Source organism: Ciconia boyciana, chromosome 9 (genome assembly GCF_034638445.1).
Source record: "Ciconia boyciana chromosome 9, ASM3463844v1, whole genome shotgun sequence".
Taxonomy (NCBI): Eukaryota; Metazoa; Chordata; class Aves; order Ciconiiformes; family Ciconiidae; genus Ciconia; species Ciconia boyciana.
The window spans coordinates 6,132,077-6,159,517 of NC_132942.1; the positions used below are offsets into that span (position 1 = coordinate 6,132,077).

Genomic DNA, 27,441 nt, shown 5'->3' on the forward strand with positions numbered 1-27,441 from the left:
GTCTGGCACCAGACGGTCTCCGCAGCATGGGCAGCGTCGAGGCCTGATGTCCCATCCCTGCCCCAGCACATCTGGAGCAGCTTCAGCCTGTGCAGGGACAGCCTCAGAGGGCAGGAAACAGCCACGCTAAAGAGCAAAGGGTTGACATTTTGCTGAATTATGTTCAATAAAGAGCAGCATCGAGGACAGAATTAGGAGACAAGGCTAAAGGCAAGGTCAGAAAGGTGCCCAGGCTGGAGCAGTTCCGTGTGAACGTCAGATCCATGGATGCACGTGGAGGTACCGAGATGGAGAAAACAGCACGGGCAGCTCCACACACCGACATCCTGGGAGCTCTCCTGGGGCCCGTCGTCACCCACTGGCACATCACTGACAGGCTGCTGCTGTTACAAACAGCCATTATGGCAAACAACGCCAAAAGATTCACTGAATAAATACGGGTTTAAATAAACAAATCCCCACCAGGTCATCGACTCCGAACTAGCAACGCAGATCTGAAGCAGTAAATCACCTAAGGTTGGCAAGAATAACAGCCCAGAGCTCACAAATACAAAGAATGTATTTAATTTTTTTGCTGTTGCTCTGGTGAGCAAACAGAGCGTGCCTGGCACATTAGGCAGCAAAGGTGCGGGCTCTTCTTGCGTTAACGTATTACCCATAATTATTTGTAAAATAAAATGGACACCAGTGGATTCAGTCTAGGAACTAACCATTCACTGCAGCCAAAGGACTCCCAGGAATCATTATCCTCCCAAAGTCTTGACAAATAGGGAATTAAAGGAGAAAAAAAGATCTGGTTCCAATTGTTGTCCAATTGTCAGAACCACATACGTCCTGAATCCATAGTTACACATAAGATCTTACAGGAGAAAAAGAACGGAAAAAACTTCTGGACACATCAAAAATCCACCTTTATCCTTCTCAGCCTGTGCAGAGACTTTTGTGTTTGCAAGGGCCCTGGGCATGAAAGTTACACATCTCAGAGTCTTTATATACGCTTCTTTTGCAACATGTCACTGGTGCCACTGGTCCACAGAGCCTCTCGTCCAGCGCCCTCAAAACCCCTCTACAACCAATTAATCAAGCACACTGTTTTACAAAGGTTAAATGAACTAATCCCTCGCATGCAACGTTATATAGCTGAGCAGCAAACTTCAAACACCAACTCAGTGCAGAACACGTTATGGATTTGTCTCAAACAGCCGACGTGCTCAGCTGTGCTGGCAGAGACCACACGTTGAACATTTATGAAAAAGAAATTGGGAAGAATGGTACCTTTTCCAAGCACATGTATGAAACTAAAGTATGGCTAAATTTAATTAATAAATTAATCAGATATAATATTTTGATCAACTGCAACAGGAGGTTTGATTGCAGCAGAGATTTCATCAGTAACTTCTCTGGCCTTCCCAAGCCTCTTGCAGTTTGCTCTGAAAGCAAACCTCCCCTAAGCTGCTTTGGAAGCAATCGCTTCTATAAGCGCGTTTACCCCAGTTTTATGTGAAACCTTTTCTGTTCAGCCAACGTGCTGGAGCAGTAACTACCAAGGAATAAAAAGGCCAATCCAGCATCGGTGTAAAGTAGAAAGGCAAAAGGTATTCAGAGAAAAAAGAAAGAGGGAATGAGTTAATGGCAATCCAGGCTTTACAAATATGTTTCAAGGGCTCTTCTCTTACTTTCCATCTGCCATAAAGAGAAGAAAGAAACAATCTACAGTGCAAGAAAAATGAGCAAAGGAAGAAAATAACATGTGTGCTAAACCCATTTTTTTCAAAGCCTTGATGGCATTTCTCTTCCGCAGCACTCCACATCTATCCGTAGGCTTGAGCCAGCGAGCGGATGCTGGGTTACTTCACTCTCATAGCATGAACTCATACTCCTTACTATTCTCAATCTGTCACATTCAACAATCACATGCGAAAATGACTCAAGCTGCCAGTTGTCTGTGTGTTGTGCTCGTTGAGCGTTTGCCAGTTCCTCAGGAGTAGGCTTGATATTGAAAGCCACACTTTTGGAAACGTGATTTAGCTGGAGGCTGCTGCATTAGGCTCAAACATTTTGATTTGTGTCCTACAATTTTTTCTCCTTTTTTTAATCTTGCAGCCCAACGTTTCTGGACACAGAGGAAACAACGGCAGGTCAGATCGGTGGCTCGTTCAACCTGGCATTTCACCCCGTCTGAAGGCATTTATTCAAAGTGCCTAATATTTTGGAAGGAGTGGAAACACCCTTAATGCACCACACCAATCACCAGCTGTAAACGTTGGACAAATTTTCTTCCTGTCACCTGCAGTGATCACCTGAGAAGCAGGCAATGATTTTCATCTTTTTCTGAGCAAATGCCGTTTCATGGTGCAGCCTTTTAGCCAGCATGGCCATAGACACTGAGTCAACCCCCTCCCCTTTGCAGCAGTGAATACCGCTCTGAAGACCTCACTGAGGTCTCCCAGCGCTTGGAAACAAACCTCTTCCAGTTTCATAATCTCAGCTCCAATGCCTGCCCTCAAAGCCTTCAAAGAGAAATTACAGCCCCAAGGATCCGTACTGTAGCCTCCACTGACTATAGGGGCAGCCTATGGTGAGCAGCTCACAGACACGTACGATATATGCCCATGCTGATTTAGGTGACTCCTACCCCAGGGTGTCTGAGAGCAACGGCCCCAGCTCTGCAGCAGGGAAGCGATCAAATGTGTAGCTCCAGGAGAAGCTGCCGAGTTTTAGTACTTAATTATTTTGGCTGTGTTGGTGTTTCGCCCAATACTATGTTGTCCCCCCTCTCTGCAAACCTCGTGTCCTAAGGAAAGTATTTTGTCAATTCAGATAATATAGAAACATCCACACTTTACTAGCTAAATTTATTCAGTCATTTTGTATTTTTTTTGTAACTACCAATGAAAAAAAAAAGATTAGCACCTATAATAGCTTCATGATTAAAGTGTACTTTATAAATTCAGTGGCGGGTTTTTTTCCCCACTAGAGACTGTCCTTAGCCAAAACTCTTCAGATAAATAATGATCTCCTATACAAAACATTCAGCAATTAGGACATTTAACATCTTGGAAATGTGTAACAGGTAGCAAAAGGAAGACTGTGTGTAACTGTAATTGGAAATTGTATGAACTCACTTACTGTTATATAAGTACAATTTGTGCCTAAGGTTTGATGCAAGAAATAAGAAAATTATAGAGATTGATTCTAAAAGCTTCATGCAACCATTTTGTTGTTATTCAAAGTAATTAAACTGAGTTACTAATTTACAAAAAGTAAACAATAAATCACTCATTCTATCTCTCAAATATCACAAGTAAGGTCATGGTAATGATAAGCGAAGTTTGCAACGTCTTCTAATAATGCAGCAAATGAACTTTATATTCAAGAAGCCTCCATAACTTCCCCCAATTACATAGGTAGCTGTCTGAAAGCATACGGTTTGTGTAAAGACTGCATATACCATATGCACATATCACTTCACTTGCCACTGAAACAGTTGTGTCATGGGTGGAATGTGGCAACTCTACCCACACACAGTAATGTGATACAACAGATGAAGATAGTGGAAAGCCGTGAAACTGCATGGAGAAATTTAAGTAGATTGAGTCCATCTCTACCTCAATGGGAATTAGATCAGGCCCCAAATGAGAATTTATGCATGACAGCTGGATTAACATATATATTTCCTCAAAGATAGTACCTTTATAAGCTGTAGAGTTCCATAGTGTCACACTGGAGCATTAGTTCATCTTTTATTAAGAGAGAAACCATCATTTTGTAATTCATGGTAATTTCCTCCAGGACATAGGTCTCCTTGGTTATCTCTTTGGAGTCCTGATCCTACTTAATTTGCAAGGTATGAGACTGCAGGAAGGACAGCTAACTGTATATTTGAGTTATAGTCCCCATATATTCTGGTTCATGAGTAGGAAACCGTGCAAGCGTGAGAGACCCAATTAAGTTAAAAGTTCAGCAGTCTTCCATTTCAGTGAACTAGCAGGCGTCAAATGATTATAGTATTATTGCGTTTTCTTACACAAGGAAAACTGCACACCCTCTTTTTTTTAAAACCATGCCCAAGCGGCAGTACCCTGCCTGTGTGATCCGCGGTGTGAAATCCTGGCACTCCTGAAGGCTGGAGCTTCCTAGCAGTCGTACGAAACTAAACCAGACATGCAGTGCCACGGCAGGGGGAAGCTTCACAGTGCAGGAGCGCAGATGGGATCAGCTTGCAAGTAAATATGTTTCTGTTGCTAGAGAAAAGCGTAGAAAGCAACAATGAATAAAGATTAAAAATAAGATGCTGATAGAAGACGGGAAAAAACCCGCCAAAAGGGGTACAAAGAGAAGAGGATATGGTAGAAAGGACCAAAAAGCTGGATGGGTAGTTTGAGCAGCTGGCTTTCCACTAATGAGAATCCTTCCATCTTACATCAATAATGCCATTATTTGGCATTTAACCACTCAGTTGTGACTCCATAACTGGGCATTCAAGTATTTCATAGCAATTTTCACTATTCACTCACATACATAAAAGCTCTCCCTGTGAAAGGCAAAGCCTTGTGCTCCTTTTGCAGTGCTTTGAATGCAACCAGGAGCTCTGTCCATGCAACGAATGCATGCAGGTCATAGCTTTTTGCTTTTTCTTTCATATCATTAACTTAGTCTTAATATGAAAAGATCGTCAACTTCTTGGAGAAAGGTAACCAAGAGTTGGAGAGGTGATTCTAGAGACAAAAATTTGTAAGAACCAGTCCGTACCTAAAAAATGACAATGAGGAAAACATCACAGTTCATAATTCCAGCTTCTTAACGGTGTTCAGATTTTAATATTTGATTAGGACAAGTAAGAATTATGGTATGCTTAGATCTGTTACTTTACTACTACAGCATAGCACAAATGCACACAGTAGAAAATATTACTGTCTAAATGCTCCGTAGACGTGCAAGCTTAAGCTCGAGAACAAGATTCAGCACACATTTTAAACTGTTACAGTCCTGATAACAGATCAAATATTTAAGTAATTATAACAGTCATCAAAACATGGCATAAGCATCTCAGGTGGTGGCAGAGCCAAGTATTAGTATCCATAACTGGCAAAAAGGAGTTAGAAATTCTTCTCTCGCTATGGAAGTCTTCATACTAAAAGCAGGTATTTCTAGAAAGAAAGCTTTTGATCATATTCAACTTCTTTTTAAGTACTTAGACTATTTTTGTGTAACAATGCACATTAAAGTAATGCTAAGGCTGCAAAGCTCTTACCTACAAATTGTGCCATCCCAGGATTAAAATTCCTTAATTCAGCTCTGTTGTGGATATGCATAAGGGGAGTTTTCAATTATCTTTTTATATACAAGTCTTCTGGAAACCACTGAACTCCATTCCATGCAGAGGAAAGCAGGAATATTAATTGCCTCGATGCTTTTTGTATGGGGCTTTCACTGTAGTTTTAAAGCTCAATAAACATCAAAGAGTTATCTTTACTATCCAGCTCTGACAGAAGATGTTCTTACATTCACTCAGTAAATGGAGAACAGGCCATAAAACTTAAGGCTGAAATCATTAAGCATGCAATGATTTTAGATGTACAACATGAGTGCTCCAAGTCCTCATTTTTCAGAGTACCTGTCATTTTAGGAATGGCCCACGTTCAGAGCAGTGATGCCACTGATCTCAATAGCCATGGAAGCGATCCTGCACTTCAGATGCCTGTCTCTCTACCTGGATATATTGAAAATGTAGAGGATAATTAAGCTCTGCCCTCCTATTTGGGTTCCCTCTCCTCCTCCCAGTTACTCCCCTCTTTCCTCCTCAGTATCTCCCCTGCTTTGCCCTAACTCTGCTCTCCTCCCCTGCGTCATTTCTTGCCTCCAGTTACATTGGTTTTTTCACATTTCCTGGGCACAGAAAGTGGGGGAGCGAAGACCACTGAGCCTTTCCTTGTCCACCTCTTCTGTAACCCCAGGCACAAGAGCTTTCACAAGCCATGACAGCTCTGTACTTGCTTGCTCTCAGGGTGGGGTGATGTCTCTTCAGCTCACCCATCATATATGAGCCATGCAGGATGAAGGATATATCTTTTGCTACAAATAATTTAGAAGTCAAACAAGCCTCTACTACGTAACCGTATATAGATATTTCAAAAGAGCATAGCTTCACCGAATTTGGCAATTTAAACAAAGCAAAAAGTACCATGGCTCAGCCACAAAGACAACTCTCTACCACAAGTTTCACATCCCTCTGTCAGTGCACAAGGGCAACAGGACCTCAAAACAGCTGTAAGTGTTGGTGAGACAGACCAAGTAGCACTCCCCGAGTCCTCCCAGGCACACTCCCCAGCTCCTGCCTTGGGTGCGTGCATGAAGAGGGGAGATGACGGGGGTGCTGAGGGTTTTTAAACTACTCACAGCAAGTATTTCTGGCTCTGGGTATAAAGTCAGAAACGTTGTAGAACATTCACCTTCATTTTGTGGGACAGGTGGTTGTGTGTCACAAGCAAGGTTTGGCCCAACTGCAGCCTTATTCCACAGCACAAGAAAAGGTATTTTTGTTTTAGGGCTAATGAATGAAAACTTAAGCTCAGAATATGGTAAATTTAACATTGTGTTTAAAAAAGGGACTAATTTCTGCTCTAATCTGATTGTCTTTAACAGCAGTACTGTCCTGAACTCAGGACAACGGCACTCCGTGCGACACGGCAGCTCCCAAGATGTATGGAAACTCTCATGGGCAGGCAAAAGATTAATGGGAAGGGCTCTCTTCTGATTGATGAATCTGTGACCTTGAGCAACAAGAGCACTTGCACGAAGTATATCTGCCATGTGAGACAGACAAAATGAAAGAGGCTCATATTGCACTCTCAGATCTCATTAAGCACCCAGACCAGAAACACTGATACTGGCACTGGCCATCTGCTGCAGTGTTTGCCTGGTTACAGGTCTGATAACACTTAGAGGGAGCAAAAGTTAATCATACGTACAGATGAGCAACAGCACTTCTGCACAGGAAATTCAGTGGACCGTAACAGTTTCTAAAAAAAAAATCAACCCACATACCTGTTTTTACTTCATTCTGTTGTTTCAAACCACACAGGCAAGCTGGCAGTTCAAAGAAAAATTGTTGACGTAAAAGGCCATAACTTTAGACTCTTCAAATATTACTGTTTTTTTATAAATAACCTGTAAAGTTATCATAAAGTTAACTAACTTCAAATCTGCCAAATTGCTGTGATCTCCTGTTAGTCTATATAATGGGCAATAATATGGAATTATTTTTTAATTGCTTTTAAATTATTTCCTATAATGCTCTTTTTTGCTTATCTGAGTTATTTGAGAATTACTAGTATTTTCTGCCATTTGTTCTCCACTTGCAGCGATGCAGGCCCTCGCCAGTAGACTTTTCCAAGTCTACTGTAACATTACCCCAGCATCCATCCCCGAGGAATGAAGTTTCCCTGCAAGCATTTTTCGAGAGACTTACAATCAGCTGAATTTTCTTTGCTGAGCAGCAATTCCTGGAAAATCTTGCAACGTATTCAAAGTCTTTCCTACTGCTTTTGGAGAATTAGCTCTGCGCAAAATGATACAGCCTATTGAGGCCATATCTGACCTAGAAAGTATTAACTGAAGAATGTGCAGGACAGCTGGTTATCGGAAAGAAAAGATATGCAGCGCAGGAGAGTGACATGTAGAGCTACTCGAGTTAGTTCTGAATGACTGTCAGCTCTCCAGAGCCAGCCAAGCCCGGGAAGCAGATACGGCACTTCTGCCAGAGCCTGTGCCGCATCCCGTAACGGAGCTAGCTCAGATATCTCTAGCGCAGGACTGCGCCATGCCGCGAGGAGATAGTTTATCATCCGAGAGCATTTCAGATACGTGATATGATAAGGCTGTCCAGAAATCTGAAGTATAGCAGGATTATTTCCAACAAAGTGCCAAAGGATTCAGCCTTTCGACGGCGGTCGTTCTGCGATCAGGTTTGGTACAGAGCTTGCCAGAGTCATCTTTTTCAAAGCACTGCTCTTGATGGTCGTTGGTGGTGTTCCTCAGCAGCACAACCAGGTACCGTCCTCCTTTAAATTATGTTAAAATAGAATGCCTTGTTGCACAACAGCGTGAGCGCTATTTATTTCCAGCTACATATCCAGTTGTACCTAAACAGATGAGGCTTCAATCCTTTTTTAGCTTTCCCAGTTCAGACATAGGGTTGTGTATCTGGGATAATGTTTTTTTTCTTTACTATTCCTGTCGATGAGGTGGGGCATACGATGCACACATTTGCTGCTGCATCACCAATGCTTGAACATTTTAACCCTATGAAAATCAGAGGAAATCCTTCATTTGGAAGTCATTCTTTACAGTTTTGGCGGGTACTACACCACGGATAGCACTTCCCCACCATTGCTTCACCTAGCATCTCTCAGCTTACTGTAACGTCTTGTTGCACAGGGACAGTAATAACACCACTTAATTATTAAAGGACAACTTTTATTAAAAATAAAGGACAAGAACGTCCTTTATTTTTCCCAATACCTTGGTACACATCCATTAATGGGTTCAAGAGAGAAAATTATGTGAGCCGTAACCTGAGTTTCACAAAGGGGCCGTTCTAGTGGCCATTTCATGGGAAACACTGTTGGTGCAAATGTCACAGCAAAGGATGTGGGGCACTATTTTGCTATTAAAGACACAAACATATAAAAGATATCCTCTTTCCTAAAAAGCGCTCAGCACACCATCCACATTTCGTCTGAGCTCATCTACCGCAAGTTCGAGTTCCCGATTCGGACTTTTGCAGGAGAATTTAGAAGTTCTTTTTCAAACAAGTGACTATTTTAATTAGGCTTCCTGGACTCCCACTAGAAACCGCTTCCCTGCGATACTCCATTTACGCTGGTTTCGTGTTTTACGATAGAGCTGACACGTTCCTCTCTCCCACTTTCCTGCCTCCCTCTTCCCTCCTCGCCCGCGCCCCCCGTTCCTACAGCCGTACCCCGAAACGTCCCTCCAGACGCCTTCCCCCACCCGTTACCACCCCCACGGCCCACGGGCCCCTGCCCCTCCCCAGCTCCGCCACAGCCCCCCCAGCCCCCCCACCCGCGAGTGCCCCCGAGCTCGCCCCGGCCTCTCGCCCCGCGTTGCCCTCCGCGGCCGCGGAGCGTGCGCGGAGTGCGGGCGGCCTGGGCGGGCGGGGCAGAGGGAGAGGAGGAGGAGGAGGAGGAGGGGGAGGAGGAGGAGGGGGGCCGGCCCGCCCGCAGCCGCCGCCGCCGCCGCCAGCGCCGCCATGATGCTTGTTTGCTTTCAATGAGTGTGAGGAGGAGGCGGGGGGGAGCTGCTCTCCCGTCCGGCCCGCGGCAGGAAACAAAGAGCCAGGCAGGCGGCGGAGCGAGGGCGGCGGGGGGACGGGGATGCTGCAGCCACAGGTAGGGGCGGCCCCGCCGCGGGGGGCGTCCGCGGCGCCTCGCCTGGAGGGGGCTCTCGCTCGGGGGCACTACCGGGGGGGAGGTACTGCTGTGGGGGAGGAGCGGCGTTACAGGGCGGGGGAGCCTCCCTCAGAGTTTGGCGGGGGCCCTCCCCGCGCCGTGTCGTTTGGGGGTGGCATGGGGGCGAGGCCCCTCGGGGCGTGAGGGGGCTCCGGGGGGGGGGGGGCGGGCCGCGGCGCTGGAGGAAGCGCTGGGCCCCGGGCGGTTGTTGCTGCGGGGACGCCCAGGGGAGGCTCCGCGCCCCGGGAAGCGGGTGGGAAACGTCTGGTATCAAAGCGGGGAGCGGCGGGGAAAGGGGGCTCCGCCGCCGGGAACTTGCCCGGCCACGCACCCCCGGCCGGAGGCCAGTAAACAGCCAGCCGGCGTGCGGGAGGGAGCCGGGCCGGGCGGCGCCTCGCAGGGAGCCCGGGCTTATTTGCATCGGGAAGGCAATTAAGAGAAATTAGTATAATGGCATCTGGAAGCCTGAAGTTTTTTTGTTTTTGTTTTTTTTCCCTCACTGTGCAATTGAGTTTAAAATAATTAAACAAAGGCAGAGGGAAATGACATCAATCTGGTAATTGCCCGTCCACCCTCAGCGCACGGCTTCCCCGTGTCTCTGCCTCCCCGGAGGCCGATCTACCTCGCTGAGAGCACACCGAGGACCGGCAGCGCTGCCTGTCAGCGGAGCGCCTCTCCTGCTCCGGAAGGAGCTGCCGGCAGCTGCCCGCCCCGCCGGCAGCGGGAGCCGCGGCCTCGCCGGCGCCGGGGCCCGGAGCGGCCCTCGCTCGTTCCGGCGGAGGGAAACGGCGAGGCAGGCGCGGGGCGTGATTGCCAGCCCTGGCGGCCAATGGGGGAGCGCGGGAGGCGGGCCGAGCGCTGGCACGTGAGGCCGCGGGACGGACGCATGCAGGGATAAACAGAGGGGAATTGGGGCGGGCGGGGGGGGGGGGGGGTGTGCGCTGCTGGAGGGGCGATGGCACCCGTGACAGTGGGGTCAGGGAAACTCGGCGTGCTCCGACGTCTGAACAGCAATTACTCTTTAATTGAGCTAAGTAGGAGGGGATTTTGATGGCGTTTGCTCGACTCGGGCAGGTGCACGGGGACTCGGACCTGAAGTGGGTGCAGGACTGCTGCGTCGTGTCCTGCGTGACTGCTTCAGGCGTGGGGGAGTGGGGCAGTAGCTCCCGGCCGCCATGGTCTGCATCATGCTTACGGGGCAGCTTTTCTCATTTATCGTTTTATAGGGAATGTTAAGCCTGGGGTCAGGCAAGGCTTTAGAAGAGTATGGATCTATACATCGGTCTCTATCTTGATATACATGCATATTGTGAACACGTATTTTATCAGCAATTTTTCCACAAACATTAAAAATTCATATGAAACCTACTTTGTGTAATACAAGAAATCTGTTCAGACCAAATACAGCAGAACAGAGGTTTTGGTGTGTTTTTGTTTTTTTTAAATACAGATACCTGTATTTCCACAAATGCATAGAAAATTGTATTACTGAAAATATAGCTTCACAGACGGGTATTTGCTTTGTAACTAGAGCTGCAGATCTTCTGTTTTTTTGTTTGATTTCTGGGGCTTATTTTCTTAATCTAGATTTTGCCACACTGGGTAACTAATTCAAAATTCAAGGGATTAAGAAATACCTGTGGTATTTGTCTGGCTTAAATACAAAGATGTGCAAGTGTTGACTGGTAATTGTATTGTATCTTGCATTTTTTTTTCATTCTAGAGCAGGTCTCGTAATTGGGAATTTATCAGCATTTCCACTGGGGTAATTTTACAGGATTATCCGCCCTCTGTTCTTCCTGCTGGTTCATCTGGACTCTGTGGAGTTTGCTGCTAGCAATGAAGCCTTCTGTGGGGGTTTATTCATGCTATTACTGAAATGGAGCCCTTCGCATTTGGATTAACTCTTTGTTCACTTTTCACCTGAATCGCTCGGACCAGTCTGTTTATAAAAAGGATACTACCATGCATCTCTTTTCTGTTTGCATTTTGAAGTTGAACTCTGAATACAGGCTTGATCTGTTCAGGCTGTTTACTTTGCTTGAATTTTAGAGGAAGACCTGAAATATAAAGATAGATGAGACTGTAATACTGCATGGGCAGGTAAATACTTTTGATGTTTTATATGTGAAGACTTGGAAACGTGTTACGAAGGGTCACAAATTGAATAAGCATGGTACCTTTCAAGGTAGAAATCGTTAAGATCAGGCTGTACTAGATATTAGGAAGACATTCTTTTAAGCAAGTGCAATGTTCATGATGGAAACCACTGTCTTTAAAATGGGGGTGAATGCTCCCAAGATTGAGCAAACTAAAAATTCTTTCCCAACGGATGCACAAAAGCATCTATTTTTTTAAAGCATGGCAGTGTAAATAACAATGGTCCTGTTAATCTACCACCAAAAAGCTAAGTATTTTTGTTTGTGGTGCAGTGTGTCTTACCATTTGGATTACTACCATGCCTAGGAAGCCAGGTGGTGAAACAGAATTTCTCCTTCCACTTGTGCAGCACCTGCTACAACAGGCAGCCCCTGCTGCAGAGGCCCTGGTTCTGTTTGCTAACAGACTATTGAGTTTTAAATTATTGTCTGTTTTTGTCATGTAATTTTGGCTGTACGCATGTATGTGTGCAGTCTGTACCATTACATCCCTGGCCCAAATGGTGCTGCGTTAAGTGAAGATTATACACAGACAGTATCTTTATGCCTTTCAGTCTTCAGAATTGAAAGAATATACAATAATTGTCACTTAATTCCATAGGGGTGTGTTTTGCTAGGAGAAATATATAGTATTTAAGGGTTACAATTGTGTATGATGAACTGAAAAAAAGTGCCACTGACGTTAAAGCCCCACAAGAACAATCTCAACAGACCCTACCTGTAGATTTTAGTCCTAGTTGCATGAGACAGAGGTTGACCCTTGCCCTGTTGCATACAACGTATCTGGGTTTTTTTTAATCTGTATATTGAGATTTTACGCTGTTTTCGGTGTCAAAATACTTTACTGATATTACTGAATCCAGTATAAATTTAGACTTCTTCATGGTGTAATTTTGAAAGCTTTAGACCTAAATTGCTCAAACTGAGTCACTGCAGGGTTTCATCTGTTTTGTATTTCTTCTTCAGTGTTGGTGCTTCACACTTGGAAGTGTGATTATTGTACAATATCCTGCAAGATTATTAGCATTGTATTAAGTGACATAATTTATGTTCCTACATTGAAATTGGGTTGTAGAAGTCCACTCAACAGGGAAGCTTGGCATAACTCGGGGACCTGCACTCACAATTTCTACATTGAGCAATTTTTGCAGTTGAAGTCTTGGAAGAGTTTACAAATGCTTAGGCAGGTCCCATAGCAAAAGCTGTTTAAATGCTTAACGTGTACTTTTGAGCTACTCATTATGCTTCCAAGATGGTGCTTATTTAAAAAAAAAAAAAATCAGTACAACTCAATTTTCTCTTTTGTAAGACTGCAACATGAATCCTTTTGTTAATGCCTCAGAGGGCTTTTTTTAATCAAGGAGAGACTAGGAGCAGAAAATATATACATAGTTGTTTACTTTAGAACTAAAATACTTGCTGTTAGTATTGCAATTTATGCTATAATGGAGCTCTGCAGGAAGAGATTTATTTTTTTTTTAGACTGGGAAAGCCATTATATGTGTTATGCAGGCTGCCATAGATGTTGTGATCGCAGCCTGGATATTCTGATGGCTCTCTTGTGTGCCTTAGTTCATGTTCCTGATATGCAACCTTTATTTTGCAAGTTAAGCGGCTTCCTATGTTAAGCCTCTCCTAAAGTTATTGTACCATTTTATAATACCAGTATCTTCAGGACCTCCTTCAGCTCTTTGAACTCCCCCCTTTCCTTAGCAAGGCAGCAGTTTCAGTCTGAAGACTGGGGGTTTCTAGAACATGCTGAAGCAATCTGAGTGATAGCTCATGTCATTAGGGTACAGCATCTTGCCATAGTTAGGAGACCATGAAGTATATAATAATTTAATATACGGCATATTACAAATAATCTGTGCAGCTTTACTGCTTGAGCTATTTTGGAGTATATGGATGAGTGAAGCGTGGATCCTGCAAGTTGATCTGACTTAAATGGTGCTCCACAAAAGTATCTCTCTGCATAGATCAGTTTATAGAGTCAGGGATCAGAAAAAAACTTTAAGCACTGGCTGCGCTTCAGAGACAGATCCTTTCATGTGGTTTTTGGAACAAAAAACACATTGAACCGACACCTACAAAGACAGGAAGGCTTGAAACTAAAGTAAAAACACAACTAGGTTTGAGCGTGCACCATCTGATGCATATCACCTGTCAGAACAAGGAGACAGCATCATAATAGCTAAATAATAAAAAGTATGAAGATGTTTTATGCCAAACTGACCATTAGCACTTTTTAATATTCTTTTAAAGAAGTTTTGTAACAGTTGTCCACCCAACAGAAGAGCTTTGCCTGACAAAGCAAAGGTCCTGTGGACTAACATAGAGGAGTTTCAGTGCTGCCTTAATCACAAGTCATCTGTATATAGAGTACTTTCAGGAACAAGAGTTTTTAGGAACAAGTGATCTGTGTGAATAATAATTAAAACTAGGAAGGAATCCTTGCTTTGCTGAGAAATGTCATGAAAGACCCACCTCTGGAGAGCTGAGAACTGATTGTACAGTAGTTGTCAGTCATGGCATAGATGCTTTCTAGCAATCGGCTAGATAATCCATGGTTTCTTCTGGTATAGTATGTCAGGACTTTTCTCCAGTGGCAGAACTTGGAAAGCTGCTACTTTGGTTGCTCATTAACTCCACATAATCTACATCAGTACAACCATTGTTGGAGTAATACTGAAAATCAACCAGTGATGTGGCTGGAGTGGTGATACCTCCCCCCCCCCCCCCCCTTTTTTTTTAAACCACCAACAATAAACCCCACTTTCTTACCTGGGTATCATTGTTGGTTTTCACCACTGTCTCACAGACAGCTGCATCAACACACCGGAGGGAGGTGATGTAGTGGAACATGGGGACAGGAAAGAAATCTCGAGTTGGCTTTGCTGTGCAAGAGTGTGATTGTGGAACAACATTCTTAAGCTTGTTGGTTTAACTTGAAGTAAAAACAATCTATGAATAGTCTGCTTGCTTCTGTCAGGATGCAGCTAGCTGGGTAGAGCATGAACTCCGTGAACGAGTTCTGTGATATCCTGAACATCAGTTAGTTTAGCAACTCGAATATTAACAAGAATTTAAATATCTAGAAATTGTTTTTCAGGAAGGCAAAGATTTTTGGATTTAGATACTGACATCTCTTGTCAAGCTCTTGTTCAGATCTGTAGCAGGAATGTTGAAAATGAACTCATGTCCAAACTTAATTTAAAATAGCTAGGTTATCTCTTACTCCTAAGTTTTATTGCAAGACTAAGAATAATGTTGTGTGGTGACTTCATGTTTTTACCCACAAAACAACAGAAATGTGGTAAGTATTCTGCAGATGCGTAAAGGAAAATGTGGTGAGGAACATTGTGGTATACACGCCAGTATTTAGAATAGCTTACTGAGTTGGACCAAGATAAGAAATTGTGCAGTAGTTACTCTAAACAAGAATTAATGTTCCATGTATTGTGAAGAATCATAACTAAATCGTCAAATATTATTGCCTGGACGCAACCAGTGGAGTGAGAGTTGTATTGTATTAACATTTTGGAGTGTAAGACCATTCTCATTAGCTTTCTGAAGACATCTGTAGGTGAAGCTTTTAAGCCTTGGTCTTACTGCCTATATGCATTTTTTTAAACTTGAAGCTAAATGTTTTATGACAGCACTCTTCCTTTTAGAGTTGATCTTTTAGGTTCCATCTTATTCGTAAAGTATATAATTATGTAATGCAAGTAAATTCTTAAAGTAATTAGTGAACCTGACAGATCTTTTAATGTATTGGCATTTCAGAATACACTAAAATAGAAAATGCAAAAATCTGAGTGTTGTAGAGTACTCATTAGCTAGCCAAAGTGTTTCTAGGGATACCAGTTAAAGGTCAGCCTTTGCTTTGCAATTTGGTTTTGCATTAATGTTTGTTTTGTATACAGCAGCCTTTTACTACAGGCATAATTACATACAATTGCTGATAAATAAGAACTATTCTAATTATCTGGACTACGTCTATGCTACGCTGAGAACATGTGGACATAGTATTTCTAATCAGTAGATGTTGTGCAGGGTAAGGGGTGGGAATTTGAGTTCTTTATCATGAGTCAGATAAAACAGATCTATCTTGTAGGTCTGTCTAGCAGATGGAGCAGTCAAGGACCTCTGCGCTGAATTGTGCCTTTTGTATTCTGACTATTTTAGAGTTCTCTTTTGAACCCAAACTGGTCTTCATAGCAACTGACCATGGAAGTGAAAATTGCTTCTTTGCACTAGTGAAACTATGGTAAATAAGTTTTCCACACCTTCCAAGGTTTAGGGGGTTACATATACACCATTAAAATACTGGACTGCAGGTTGCTTATCTGATAGGAAATTGTGATTGCAAGTGGAGTGGAGGGGTGGTAGGTTGGGCAGGAGGAGACATAGAGGTTTGGAAAATGGGAACCTCCCTACCCCTGCCACACACCTTGTAACCAGCCAGTTTGCATTTCTATAAACAAGTAGTTAAGAAAGACAAATAAACCTTAATTAAATTTGAAATACCTGCAGGTCAAAACTGAACAATATGGTTGTCTTAAAAATATGCATTGACTGATTTTTGGACTTAACAGAATTTAAAGCCTGATCTAGTCAGTACTATATAGCTTTATAGTCTAATCAAGTCTTCCTGATTTGAAAACAGCAAATATATCCTTTAACATTTATGGCCCAGTTGATCTGAACTGGGATGCTTTGCTTTTCAGGAGGGTTATGTCTCATTTTAGTCAGCTTCAGCTAGGTTAAGGGTTTTGCAGAACTTTTACAGCTTTATAGATTTTTTGAAAGAATACTAAAACATTTGTCAACTTCTGAGTTTTCTGTAGTAGAACTTATATACACAAAATCAAATAACTCATCTGATTAGTCATATTCCAGATATACTCACATGAACTAATGTGTATTGACTTAATCAGTATCTTGTATTTATTATTACAAAGTTGTAAGGCATGTTCACATCCCACTGCATTATCTAGGTCTGAAAAAGAGGAAGGGTAACTTGTGGTTTTGTATTGGCAGTCATGTAAAATTCTAGTTTTAGAAGTCCTCAAAATATGATGAAGCAGCATTACTTCCCTGATTAAGCCATTAAATCTTAATATGCCAGCAGCCACTAAAATGTGATCCTACCAAGTGAAAAAGCACTTGGAATGAATCAGTTGACTTTGTGTTGACTTAACAGCATTTTTATTTTTTTTAATTTAGTTTATTCCAACATTAAGCTGTAAGTTGGGTTAAAGGGATCTTGACACTTTCCCACGCGTTGCAGTTGAGTCTCTTGGGGGTGGGATGTGTTTCAGGAGTCGTTCTTGTGCTGCTCCAGTTCTGCCTGTGCACACAGCTGTTAGGTGCCATCCCTCCCCACACTAGGGAAAAGGAAATTTTTAATTCACAGCATGTATTCTGAAAAATTCAGGTGTTACCCTTTAGCTAATTTCCCAATCAGATATTTCCTAGTCTTATTTTTTCAATACTGTAAAAAAAAAAATGACTTGAACAGCCTTTTTTAAATAAAATGCCAAGAGTGTTTGCACTAGTCAACAAATAATAGGTGTTTACACAACAGACTTGATATTTACCTAAAAGTAGCATACTAGTAGGGGGAAAAAAAAAAATAAAAATCTGTGTTTTGCAGTACTGATGTTTTCTTTGTGTATATTTCAATAGAGCAATCTTATTCACTCCTACAAAGTTAAACGTAAGGTTGTATTTCAATAGATAGGCAAGTCTTCAAATTTCTGTTTATTCAGCATCAAAATATTTGTAACTTTGGTTCTAATGTGCTTTGCTACAGATTCCTCTAATTTGAGGAAGCTTTAATTCTTTCAGATTTTTTTCTTTCAGGTGGTAGCTTACACCTGCATTTCTGAACTTCGGTTTATCTACTTTGCACAGTTGTATATTGTAGCAAAATATAACCAGAAGCTATATTTCATAGCAGGATGCAAGTATTCTTCCATATTAGGGTGTATACCTGCTAGTAGTTAGGAAATCCAAAACTGTAGGTGTATGTTAAGATTTATTTTTAAAAAAACAAAGTTTCAATTTAGTAAGTTCTGAATAAGACATTGATAGAAATAAGACTGACATGAAATTTAGAAGGCTTTGTAGGAACAGTATCAGGCATACAGAAGAAACATTTAATTCTCTAATTTAAGTTTTATAGCTCGGGGTGGGGGGTGGTCCCAAATAATTTTAAATAAGCATTTAGCTGAAGTACATTGTTTACTTCACATGACACTTGAGGTTTAGCTGAGATGCGTTGGGTACTTGCTTGCTTCCTTTCCTCATCGTGGTATCTTGCCTATGAACATTTTTTCCATCATTTTTCAGTATTAAGATCACCATCTTGTTCGTTGTCCATGCACGGTATAGACTGAGGATAAATACAGTCATTGACTCAACTCATCAAGTGTGTAAATTCTGTAGGGACTGACCTTTATCATAAGCCTGTTCAAGCTTCTGTTGCCTTTCTGTGAGAAGATGGATGTTGTGCCTTGTCCTGCTGGCCAGGAACTGTGTCTGTTTACACAGGGTTGTTGTTTCATTTGCCTGTACTTCAAGCTGAAATGTAATTAAGTTCCCATAGAAATTCACTGGTGGTACTTTACTCAGCAAGTTACGACAGGAAGGTGAAAGCAGTAAGCTTGATTCATTTTGGAAAAGCACTTGTTTAAAGAATGGGTAGTGGGTCTTTGAGTGGGAATGAGCAAATCTTAAGTTTTATGGTAAAAACTGAAATACAGCACTATGCAATTGCCTTAAAGATTTTTTTCCAAAGCATAGTAGTTATCTTTTAGCTGTACTTCTGTTCCCTTTGAAGAGGGTCACTGTTCAGAATTTAAAGCAGTAATTTCTGCTCGTTCTAATAAAGCTCAACAGTAGAGATTAACCCTTTAAATACAGGTTAACATTTCTGATTAGCCTATACATTGCTAGAACTGCTACAACTTTAAGTTATCTAAAAAGCAGTGTACTTTGCCTTCAGTTAGGATTTCAGACTTTGTTCAGTGTTACTATTTAACTGATGCATGGGTGAGGGTAGTTGGAAGCAAGATTTTGCTTCCTGTGGTGGGAGATGAGATTTCGGGTAGGTCTGGCCAGAAAGACAATTATGTTGTTGTCCCGATTTCAGTCCTGTAAACAGCTGTGCTGCAAATCCACATATACATTACTGCTATATAGGAATAATAATACAGGAAGCTAGGCTCCCTCAAATATTTTTTTTTTCCCCTCCTTCCCCTTAGCTTTTCAGCAGTTTAATTCTCTTAACCAGCTCCTTTTGTTATCAGACAAAAGTCAGCGCTGATGCAAGAGTGAAGTGGAAATACAGGGTCCTGGGGAGGAAGGAACTGCAGCAGGACCAGCTTAGTTCTGCTTCATGCATTGTAAAACCACAGTGCAAGTGGCTGGTGTGAGGAGGATCCTAAATTAACTTTGAATTCAAGACATACCAGTCAATTTAAGAAACACTTATTAGAACCCATTTTCAAATGAAACTTTGGCTTGCATGGAAGAGAGCTTCAAAGTTAAAGACACAAGGGTACAAATGAATGGTCTGGGATGAGCTTCCATTATTAGGGTTTTGAGAAAGAAAGGTCTCCTGTATGTGCTATCACTTTCTTACAAAATCTTTGAGCAACTCAATGGTTTATAATTAATAGGAAGTACAGTAGATTGCATTCTGTCCTGCTGTTTTTAGCAGTGCAGAAGCCATTTATTTGGTAAGTAACACTGTACTGCATCAATAAATGGAAAGTTACTTAAATTATCTTGTTACTTCTAACTTTGTTAGATCTAGATTTGTATAATTTATTCACTATTTTTAATTAAAGTAGCAAGAAGTTTGAGTAATTCTGCACTCCCTCAGGTGTGGTGCTGCTTTGTTTACTTCCCACTCCTGGCTGTCTTCTGATCTACATCAGCTTATTAGTGATCAGTAATATAAAGTAAGGGAGGGAAGTTAAAAGAAGTCATCAACATGTGCCAAGAAGTTTCAGAAGCAAAGTTGTAATGCTTCAGCATAGCAATCTTGAGGTATTTCTAAAGGTATTTGTAAATGGGATTCGTAGATGCTGCTTAGTAAGCGGTGAAATAGTTATTTCAGAATAGTTGATTAGATCAGATAGAGTTGTATCTGAACATTAACCCATGCTGCTCTCACTTGTTCCTTGTTTTCTATGAAGTTTCAGAATTCAAGTTTTCTTTGCCTAATTTAAATTTTGATATGGAAGAAGCTGATGTTTCTAGGAGAGGTTTTGTAGCAATTGTGGTATCTACATTTATAGTAAAGCTAATACTATAAAGGATTGATGGTACTTGGCCTACAGGAGTTGTCTAATACATTTAGTTTTGAAATAAAGTTAACTTATGTGTGGTATTATAGAGAGCATTTCAGGAAATGAACTGCTGTAGTATTTTCTGTTGGTGTTTTTTTAAAAAAGCCCTTACTGCTTACTGTCAAAAAAACCTGCTTACCTACCTAATTCTGATTAAATCCTTCTCCCAGCCATCTTCTAATTTCATAAAAATGGCAGAAGGGAAGGACAGGAAAAAACTCACCATCTTTCCTGCCCTGTTATTCAAAGGAGTTTCCCCAGGCTATCATCTCTCTATTTGAGGCATTATTTATGGGTAGTTTACATAGTCACCTGGAGCATTAACTACTTCATAGTCCAGCTTCCACCTTACACACACCTATAGCCTAGGAGACTTACCAGTTCAAAAGTCTTGTTGGGCAATGGTCTGAATTCTCTTCAGTCTTCTACAGCTAGCAGTGTAGCTAAAACAGCTTGGCCTTTGGGCAACTCCTTCTCTTCTAGGCCACCAGCTCCTCCTGACACCATACCCTTAATGGCACTGGGGCTGCAGCTGTAGCAGCGGCTGTTTTGTAGCACAGCACACCCACTCGCATGGCTGCTGCTAATCACGCTGTCTCTTGTCCAGGACAGTTCTCTAAAACAACACCTAGCCTGGCTGTTCATCACCTGATTGCACTCATTGCTTTAATCTGGAGAGACAGGCAGCAATCGGTACAGGTGCACCTCGACCTGGGAACATTTGGCTTTGTCTCCAGTGGTCTGTTCCTGAGTCAAGCCAGAGCCAGTGCTCCAGCATCCACTTGTTGTATTGGCCAACTTTGTCAGCTCTTCTTCTAGCAGGTTGCCCTCCCTTGACTTTACAACCTTCAGGTTTTTTCTTCTCTTTCTGATCCTCATCGTCCTTGCCCTGCGCCTTTCCCTGAAGGATCTTGTCTGCCACTGCTTGCCTTGCCCTGTCCTACTGCCTTTCTCTCGGTACCTCTGTGCAACCAAGGGCTTAAAACTGTGCCTGCACTGAAGACTCGAGATCTAATTCCTTGCGTCAGACCCTTTGCACTGTTGACCTCATCGGCCTCGTTTAGCTCAGTTTCTTTGGGGTAAGGGGTGTTAATTCTGTGTTGGGACTAAATGACCCTGGGTGGGAACGGGCAGCCACGCTCCTCTTGAACTCACAAGCTCTCCTGTTTTTACAGCTATTTAAATAACAATTTTAATAACCTGGTACAAGATAATAAACTATTCCATTTGCATTCAAACATATTTAAATGTCCCCTTCATTAAATTTATATAGTCTGGGGTGTGTTCTGGGCATCCATGTCATATCTTTGTTTATACAGATTTTCTCCTTTATGAACTAACTTGCTGTAGGGATAACAGCCTAATGTTCAGTGGTGCTTTCCACCGTCTGTGTTGGTGCAGCTGAAAATTACAGGTGGTGTAAGCTCTTCTGAAAATGATCGTCGTGATAGTTTAAAGCTGCAGTTATCAATGGCTCTAAGGTTGTTCAACACCATTTTATGGGTCTTACTAAAAATTGCTTTAGTCTGACAAAACTGTATCACTTAATCTGACGTTTACCTCAGCTATTATGTTTAACTGTAGCAGCTCAGCAGGCTCTGAATTTGGCTTTGGGGAGGTGGAGACAGGAGGAGAGACAGTGATTTGTAGAAGAGACTGATTTTCTTGAACTACTCCATGCTGTGAAGTTTTGAAATGCAATTCAAGGTATTGCGCTCATGTTTTATGATGACCTATGAAATACGACCCAAATTTAGCCTTGCTGTCAGGTCCTGAGAAACCTTGAGCCCTACGTGATGGGTAAAGATGCACTAACCCTTGGTGTGACAGTATCCTTGGTGTTCTGGTGTGGCTGGTGTCAGTGATGCTGTCGGTCATCAGCAGCTCCTTCAGCCGGGAGTCTCGAGAGCATTTGCTGCTTTTTGTGCTCCTGGTAATCCTAAAAAGCAGAGAATCGTCCACTGTGAAATGCAGCAGTGAGAAAGGGGAAACCATCAAGAGCGGGAACTTTAATGAGAGGGAGAGTAGTGCCATGGATGGACTGGGAGCGCGGGATCACCAGGATCCAGTGTTAAAACCTCAAATTCTTAAATCTCTAATTGTTTTAGCACACATTAACAAAACCCGCTGGAAAAGTATGTCATCCTCTTCTGGTAGCGAGGAGCGATATGCTGCTGGTACCAGCAAGGCTGTTAATTAGTGCGTGTGATTGAGTGTGCTCTGGGGAACGGTCGCGTTTCTGTACTGAATGAGATTTCTGTCTCTAGTATACCTGCTTCGTCTCTTGAAAAATTGGAACGTATTTATTAATTCAGGAAGAGAAAGCATCAAATGACTGAGGAAGGTAAATGTTTCCTGACAAACTGGAGTGTTCCTGCGTGGCACTGATCTTTGTGAATGATATATAATTATATATAGCAATTTCAGAAGAGATGCTCTATACATTACTTTGCCATATATTATTACACTAGTTGCATAGTTATAGCAAGGAGAAGTTAATGCTTTTACTTTTCCGGTGGTTATAATCCAGTCTTATCTCCTTTAATTAGCTTAGTTTGAAGAAGAAAGTGTTACACTTGATGATTCCAGTACCCTGGGTACTCAAGTGTCTTCATTCTTTAAGGAGCTCCACCCAGCTGCTATTTATAATCTCATCCTTTTACCCACAATTCACTTTTTAAAGGGAAATTTCTTTTCATTGCAGAAATCTGTTTTTGACCAGTAGTGGGAGTGGGAAAGGGAAGGAGCAGTGTGAATTAATAAAAGAGCTGTTGTATTAAAGTAAGCGTGTCGAGCCTAAAAGCTTTATTTTAATTAGGATGCATAGTTAGCTGGAAGGTTTGGGGGGTTTTCTGTTGTTTATTTAACATGTGGAGTAAACATTTTCCAGTAAATTCAATAAACAGATAGTAAGTCTGGTTGTTAGTCTAATTGACTAACAATTATTCCTCATTTATTCTCTATATAATTACAACACTTTTCTGATGTATTCACTTTGTCCAGGGATATGAAAAAATTAGAAAGTCTTAAAAGACCTGGTAGGTAGGTGTGCTCATGATTTTAACCAGTATAGCTGCTTCTTTATTGAGTGTTTTTGGGTAGTATTATAATATTACTGTAATGTATTTTGCTTAATAATTGCATAATATTGCTTGTAATGTGTTTGTAAATGTGATTTGAGCCAGCATTGTTTAATTTCTCTATTTCATATAAATAATTTTATAGCTTGTTGCTTGTGCTTTTCTGTGTGTATTTGGATGTGGCAGCTTAAGATGGTGAAATCTTTGCTATAGAAGTTCTAAGGTATATGTAGGGCAGTGAAAAAGCATTATTCTTATTTGTGATAAATGTGATTTCTATTGGAAGTCCTATGTAACTTGAAAACACGGAGCTAATTTGTAAATTAATATAGTATTGATTGATTTATTTAAAATCTATGTAAGCTGGTTTTCCTCTTAAACTGACTAAAACCCAGATGTATTTCTCCTGGGACAGAGGAGAGCTAGCTCATGGTACAGGGAGGGTTATAGCACAGGGCTTTTTTAGGGAGCCAGGGATGCCTTTTTTTTCCTCCCCCTCCTCTTTGCAGTGAAGCAGTACAAATATGTTGATGTACAAGAAAGCTGGAAGGAGGGGGTTTTTTTGAGAGGAAGGAGGTCTTTTGGAGAAGGATTTTCTCTCTCATGGTCTATGATTTGGTATGGTAAAAAGAGATAAGAAATTAAAAAATATTTCTGGTAAAGTTATTGGGAATGATGTGAAAGAGGGTGAAAGAAATTGAGTTAAACTTCAGCGTTAAGCACTTGCCTGAAGAAAGTGATAGAAATTTCTACCTCGGGTACAATACTTTCAGATTAAAAAGAGTAGGATCAGGGTAGGATTAAAAGCTACCATTTTGCAGACTTAAAGAATTGAGGATCTTTTTGAAACCTGAATTCTTTCCTTAGATGCTGAATTGTGTGAAGAGTTAAGAATTGCAGTAAACCTGGAACTGATAGATAGTCAAGGTTGTTAGCAAATGTTTTCTTTATAGTTTGTATGAGGGAGAACCCAGTGGTGGTCATCATCACTTTTTGAAGTTTCATTGTTGAAGAACCAAGAGCCTGCAGCAGGATGGATTGATTTTGAAGGACGCAGTGACATACCTATGAAAGATGGCAGAACACAATGTTTATGTTGGTCTACAAATTTTGTTAAATTATTGGGGGGTTAGGCTGTCGTCTGCCATTCTAGGAGCATCAGGAATCTGTTGTCTTCTATTTTATAGCAGTCTTTCCCACTCAGTGAAGTTTGTAAATGGGCACAGGTTATCTTTATCTTAAGTTTTGAAAAGTATTTGGAGCGAATATCCAATACGAAATTGAACTGAAACGGAAATTACCTTTTAAAGAATTCTCAGTATATAATATCTTAATTAATTATTTGTCTTTGTGTCTCAACAGGAATGCCCAAGGAAAAGTACGATCCACCTGATCCACGGAGGATGTACACAATTATGTCCTCAGAGGAAGCAGCCAACGGAAAGAAATCACACTGGGCAGAGTTGGAAATAAGTGGTAAGAAACTGAGGAACGGTCCCAAGTACGATCTCATTGCGGAGTTAGGAGTAGCCTACGTAGTATGGGCTTGAACAAGAAATCTGGAGTGGCTTACCTACCTTGAAGTGAGCTAGCACACCAACATAGCAGCTGCCAGCCTTTGGGTGTGCCAAGGGAAGAGGCTGGGTTGGGATAACGTAGGGAGTTGTAGGAGAGGTAAGGTGAGGCAGGTGGGGAATCGTAACATGTAGGAAAGTTGGGAAGATGAGGATATGGATGTGAGCTCTTTGTGTTTTAAGAAGATGGGGTGGGTGAGAGCGTGGATTTAAGATATAATTTGTCAAAGAGCAGGGAGTGAAGTTGGGATTGATATATACACATATGCTGATACTTAAAGTGATGTAACAAAAGTGTTGTATTAGTCCATGACGGTCTAGTTTCTATTGAAGTAGAAGTTTTCAGTTTAAAAGCAGTTGTAAATCTTTGGTCTGTTCTTGAGATTTAAAAAAAAAACAAAACTACAAAGATCCTCCAAGAGCTGTGCTAGCTTTGCGATACTGTTTGACTTTTGGATCTTTTCTTGAACGTAACATAATGCTCAGAATTCATAAACATTAATTCCAGCTGGTGTGGGACACCAGTCTCTCTTGATTTGTAGAGTAAATTCTGATTTTGCTACATAAAGTGTGTTTACAAGGAAATTCAAACAAATATTTTAAGAATTTAAAAAGTATTTTGTGATGTTGTAAATTTAGGCTGAAATTTTGCTTAAATATGGAGGTTCTGTAAGAGACTGCAAAAATTGCCATGTGGTATTTTTAAATGACTGTCCAATAGCGAAATTTATGGAAGGAGGAATACAAATAGAGTTCTTTGAATTATGAAGAGTCTTTCCATCCAGATCATTGACTCTGTCTTGCTTCAAGTGCCACGTGCCTTCACGTGTGAATAGCATTCTTCACTTGAAGGTTACAGAGGCAGAAGCCTACTTAAATGCTGCTTCAGGAATCAGCATTATATATCAGCATTAGGCGTGGATATCCACTTGGACATCAGCTGCCTCTGCATAAGGAAATGCATTAAGTGATGGCTCTTTCCTTTCATGCCTAGTAATCTCACTATCGACTGATTCCAGCCGAGAGAGGTGCAGGTAGTGAAGAGGATGGATCAGTGATGTTGGTTGGAAATCCTTTCAGCTACAAGGATCACAGTCACCTGTTTGCATTGGGGGGTGGGGGGGGGCAAGGAAAGAGGTGTTAATTCAATTTTAAAAATGCAAAGAACTATTGATTTGTATTTAAAACTTGCAAAAGATTTCTTAATGAGCATTACAGTAGCATGAATCCTTTAAGAACTGTATTCATTTGCCTTGTGAAATAAAATGTGACAATGGTTTTGTTTTATTATTGTTCACACTGTCTTTTCCTTGCAAAATACTTGGTCATCTAATACAGAAAGCCACAAATGTTTTAACTGCTCTCATTTAAATCACTGAGCTTTTTCACTGCAGGCTTTTTTATGCCACTCACTTTCTTATAGCTCACTGGAAATGATACCTGTATTAAACCTTTTGTTACCAGGGACTGGGTCCCAGATACGTGTGTATCAGTGTAGCTTTCCCCAGGCACTAAATATGACTTCTTTTATTTTGAAGAAAATAATTTAAGGAAAGGAATTATAATGTGTGTATGTTGGTATAATATTAACCAGACCATTCTTAATATTAGTGAGTCATGGTGGGCTTTTTAAAGGCTGTCACAAGTGACTTGTTGCCTTGGAAAGACTGGTGTTGGTACTGTTCTTCTAATGCTTTTGGTACAGTGAGGTGACTTCTGTAAATGAAAAAGGATCCACTCCTGGGGGGGAAAAAAAACTTTTGGAGAGAAGAAATGTTTTGAGATCTTCTGATATCTCACATTCCTTGCGTGCAGCAATGTAAAAATCTTGATTCTGTCACACAAATCCATGTTACCACCCTTCAGTTTATACAAAAATCATACCATTTTTTTAAATATCTGGCAATAGTTTATGCAGCTTTTAGTTGAATGCCAGATGGATATCCATGTTCTCAACTAAGCATTTTAGTCACCCTAAATATAGTGCTTCTATCTGTTCTTGGCTGGATTAATGCCATAGAATATAGATTTTTAGTTTGAAAGACGTTGCACAGAAATAAGAAGCAAACCGAAGAAGCATCTTTCATCCCAAATATAAACTGTAATTGAAAACAATCTGTTTCTTACACCTATGTTAATTATTGAATTCATGGTCAGTTAGTAAATATGCCTTGTTTTGTATAGAACTTGGGAAAGACAGAGGTTTAAACCTTAAGTACGGACTGGAGAAAACCAGTCGAAGCATCCCTGGCAACACCTCACATTCTCTTATGCAGTGCTGAATTTTTTTTGATCTAAAGAATCAGTGATTAATGGAATTTTCATTAAATAAAATAATAATAATAAAAACCACAACAAAAAACCCAAACAAAACTCCCCGTCAAGTCCCTGCTCCCCCACTGCCCCATACATACTTGTATGATGTGTAATTATTGCCAAGCCTATATATTTTAAATGTTCTATTTTCCTTCCGCAGGGAAAGTGAGAAGCTTAAGTTCGTCATTGTGGACACTGACCCATTTGACAGCTTTGCATCTCAGTGACAATTCCTTATCCCGTATTCCTTCAGACATTGCCAAGCTTCACAATCTGGTATATCTGGACCTGTCCTCTAATAAAATTCGCAGTTTACCAGCAGAGCTCGGAAACATGGTGTCACTCAGGTATGTAAATTTTAACAGTTCTCTTTTGTCTTGGTAGCAACAGTTTAAATTTCAGCATAATTTTCGTTTACTAGAACGTAAAAAGCATAAATAAATTCCAGCTTCCTCAGTTCTTTCTATGTGTCTCCCTGA

General features: G+C 41.4%; 1 protein-coding gene across 3 annotated transcripts in view; it reads left to right on the plus strand.

Annotated features, from left to right (window-relative positions):
- Nucleotides 1-9,244: 9,244 nt before the first annotated feature.
- The window catches only part of CNOT6 (CCR4-NOT transcription complex subunit 6), a 33,589-nt gene continuing 15,392 nt past the window's right edge, over nt 9,245-27,441 (plus strand). Inside the window, exons 1-3 of one of the 3 annotated variants that reach the window (XM_072872534.1) lie at nt 9,245-9,413; nt 24,435-24,548; nt 27,123-27,309. In XM_072872534.1, the coding sequence (XP_072728635.1) occupies nt 24,437-24,548; nt 27,123-27,309 (299 nt within the window). In that variant the 5' untranslated portion in view covers nt 9,245-9,413; nt 24,435-24,436. Of the gene's footprint in view, nt 9,414-11,553; nt 11,577-24,434; nt 24,549-27,122; nt 27,310-27,441 lie in introns of those variants that run through there. The other 2 variants (XM_072872535.1, XM_072872536.1) reach the window with 2 other exon arrangements.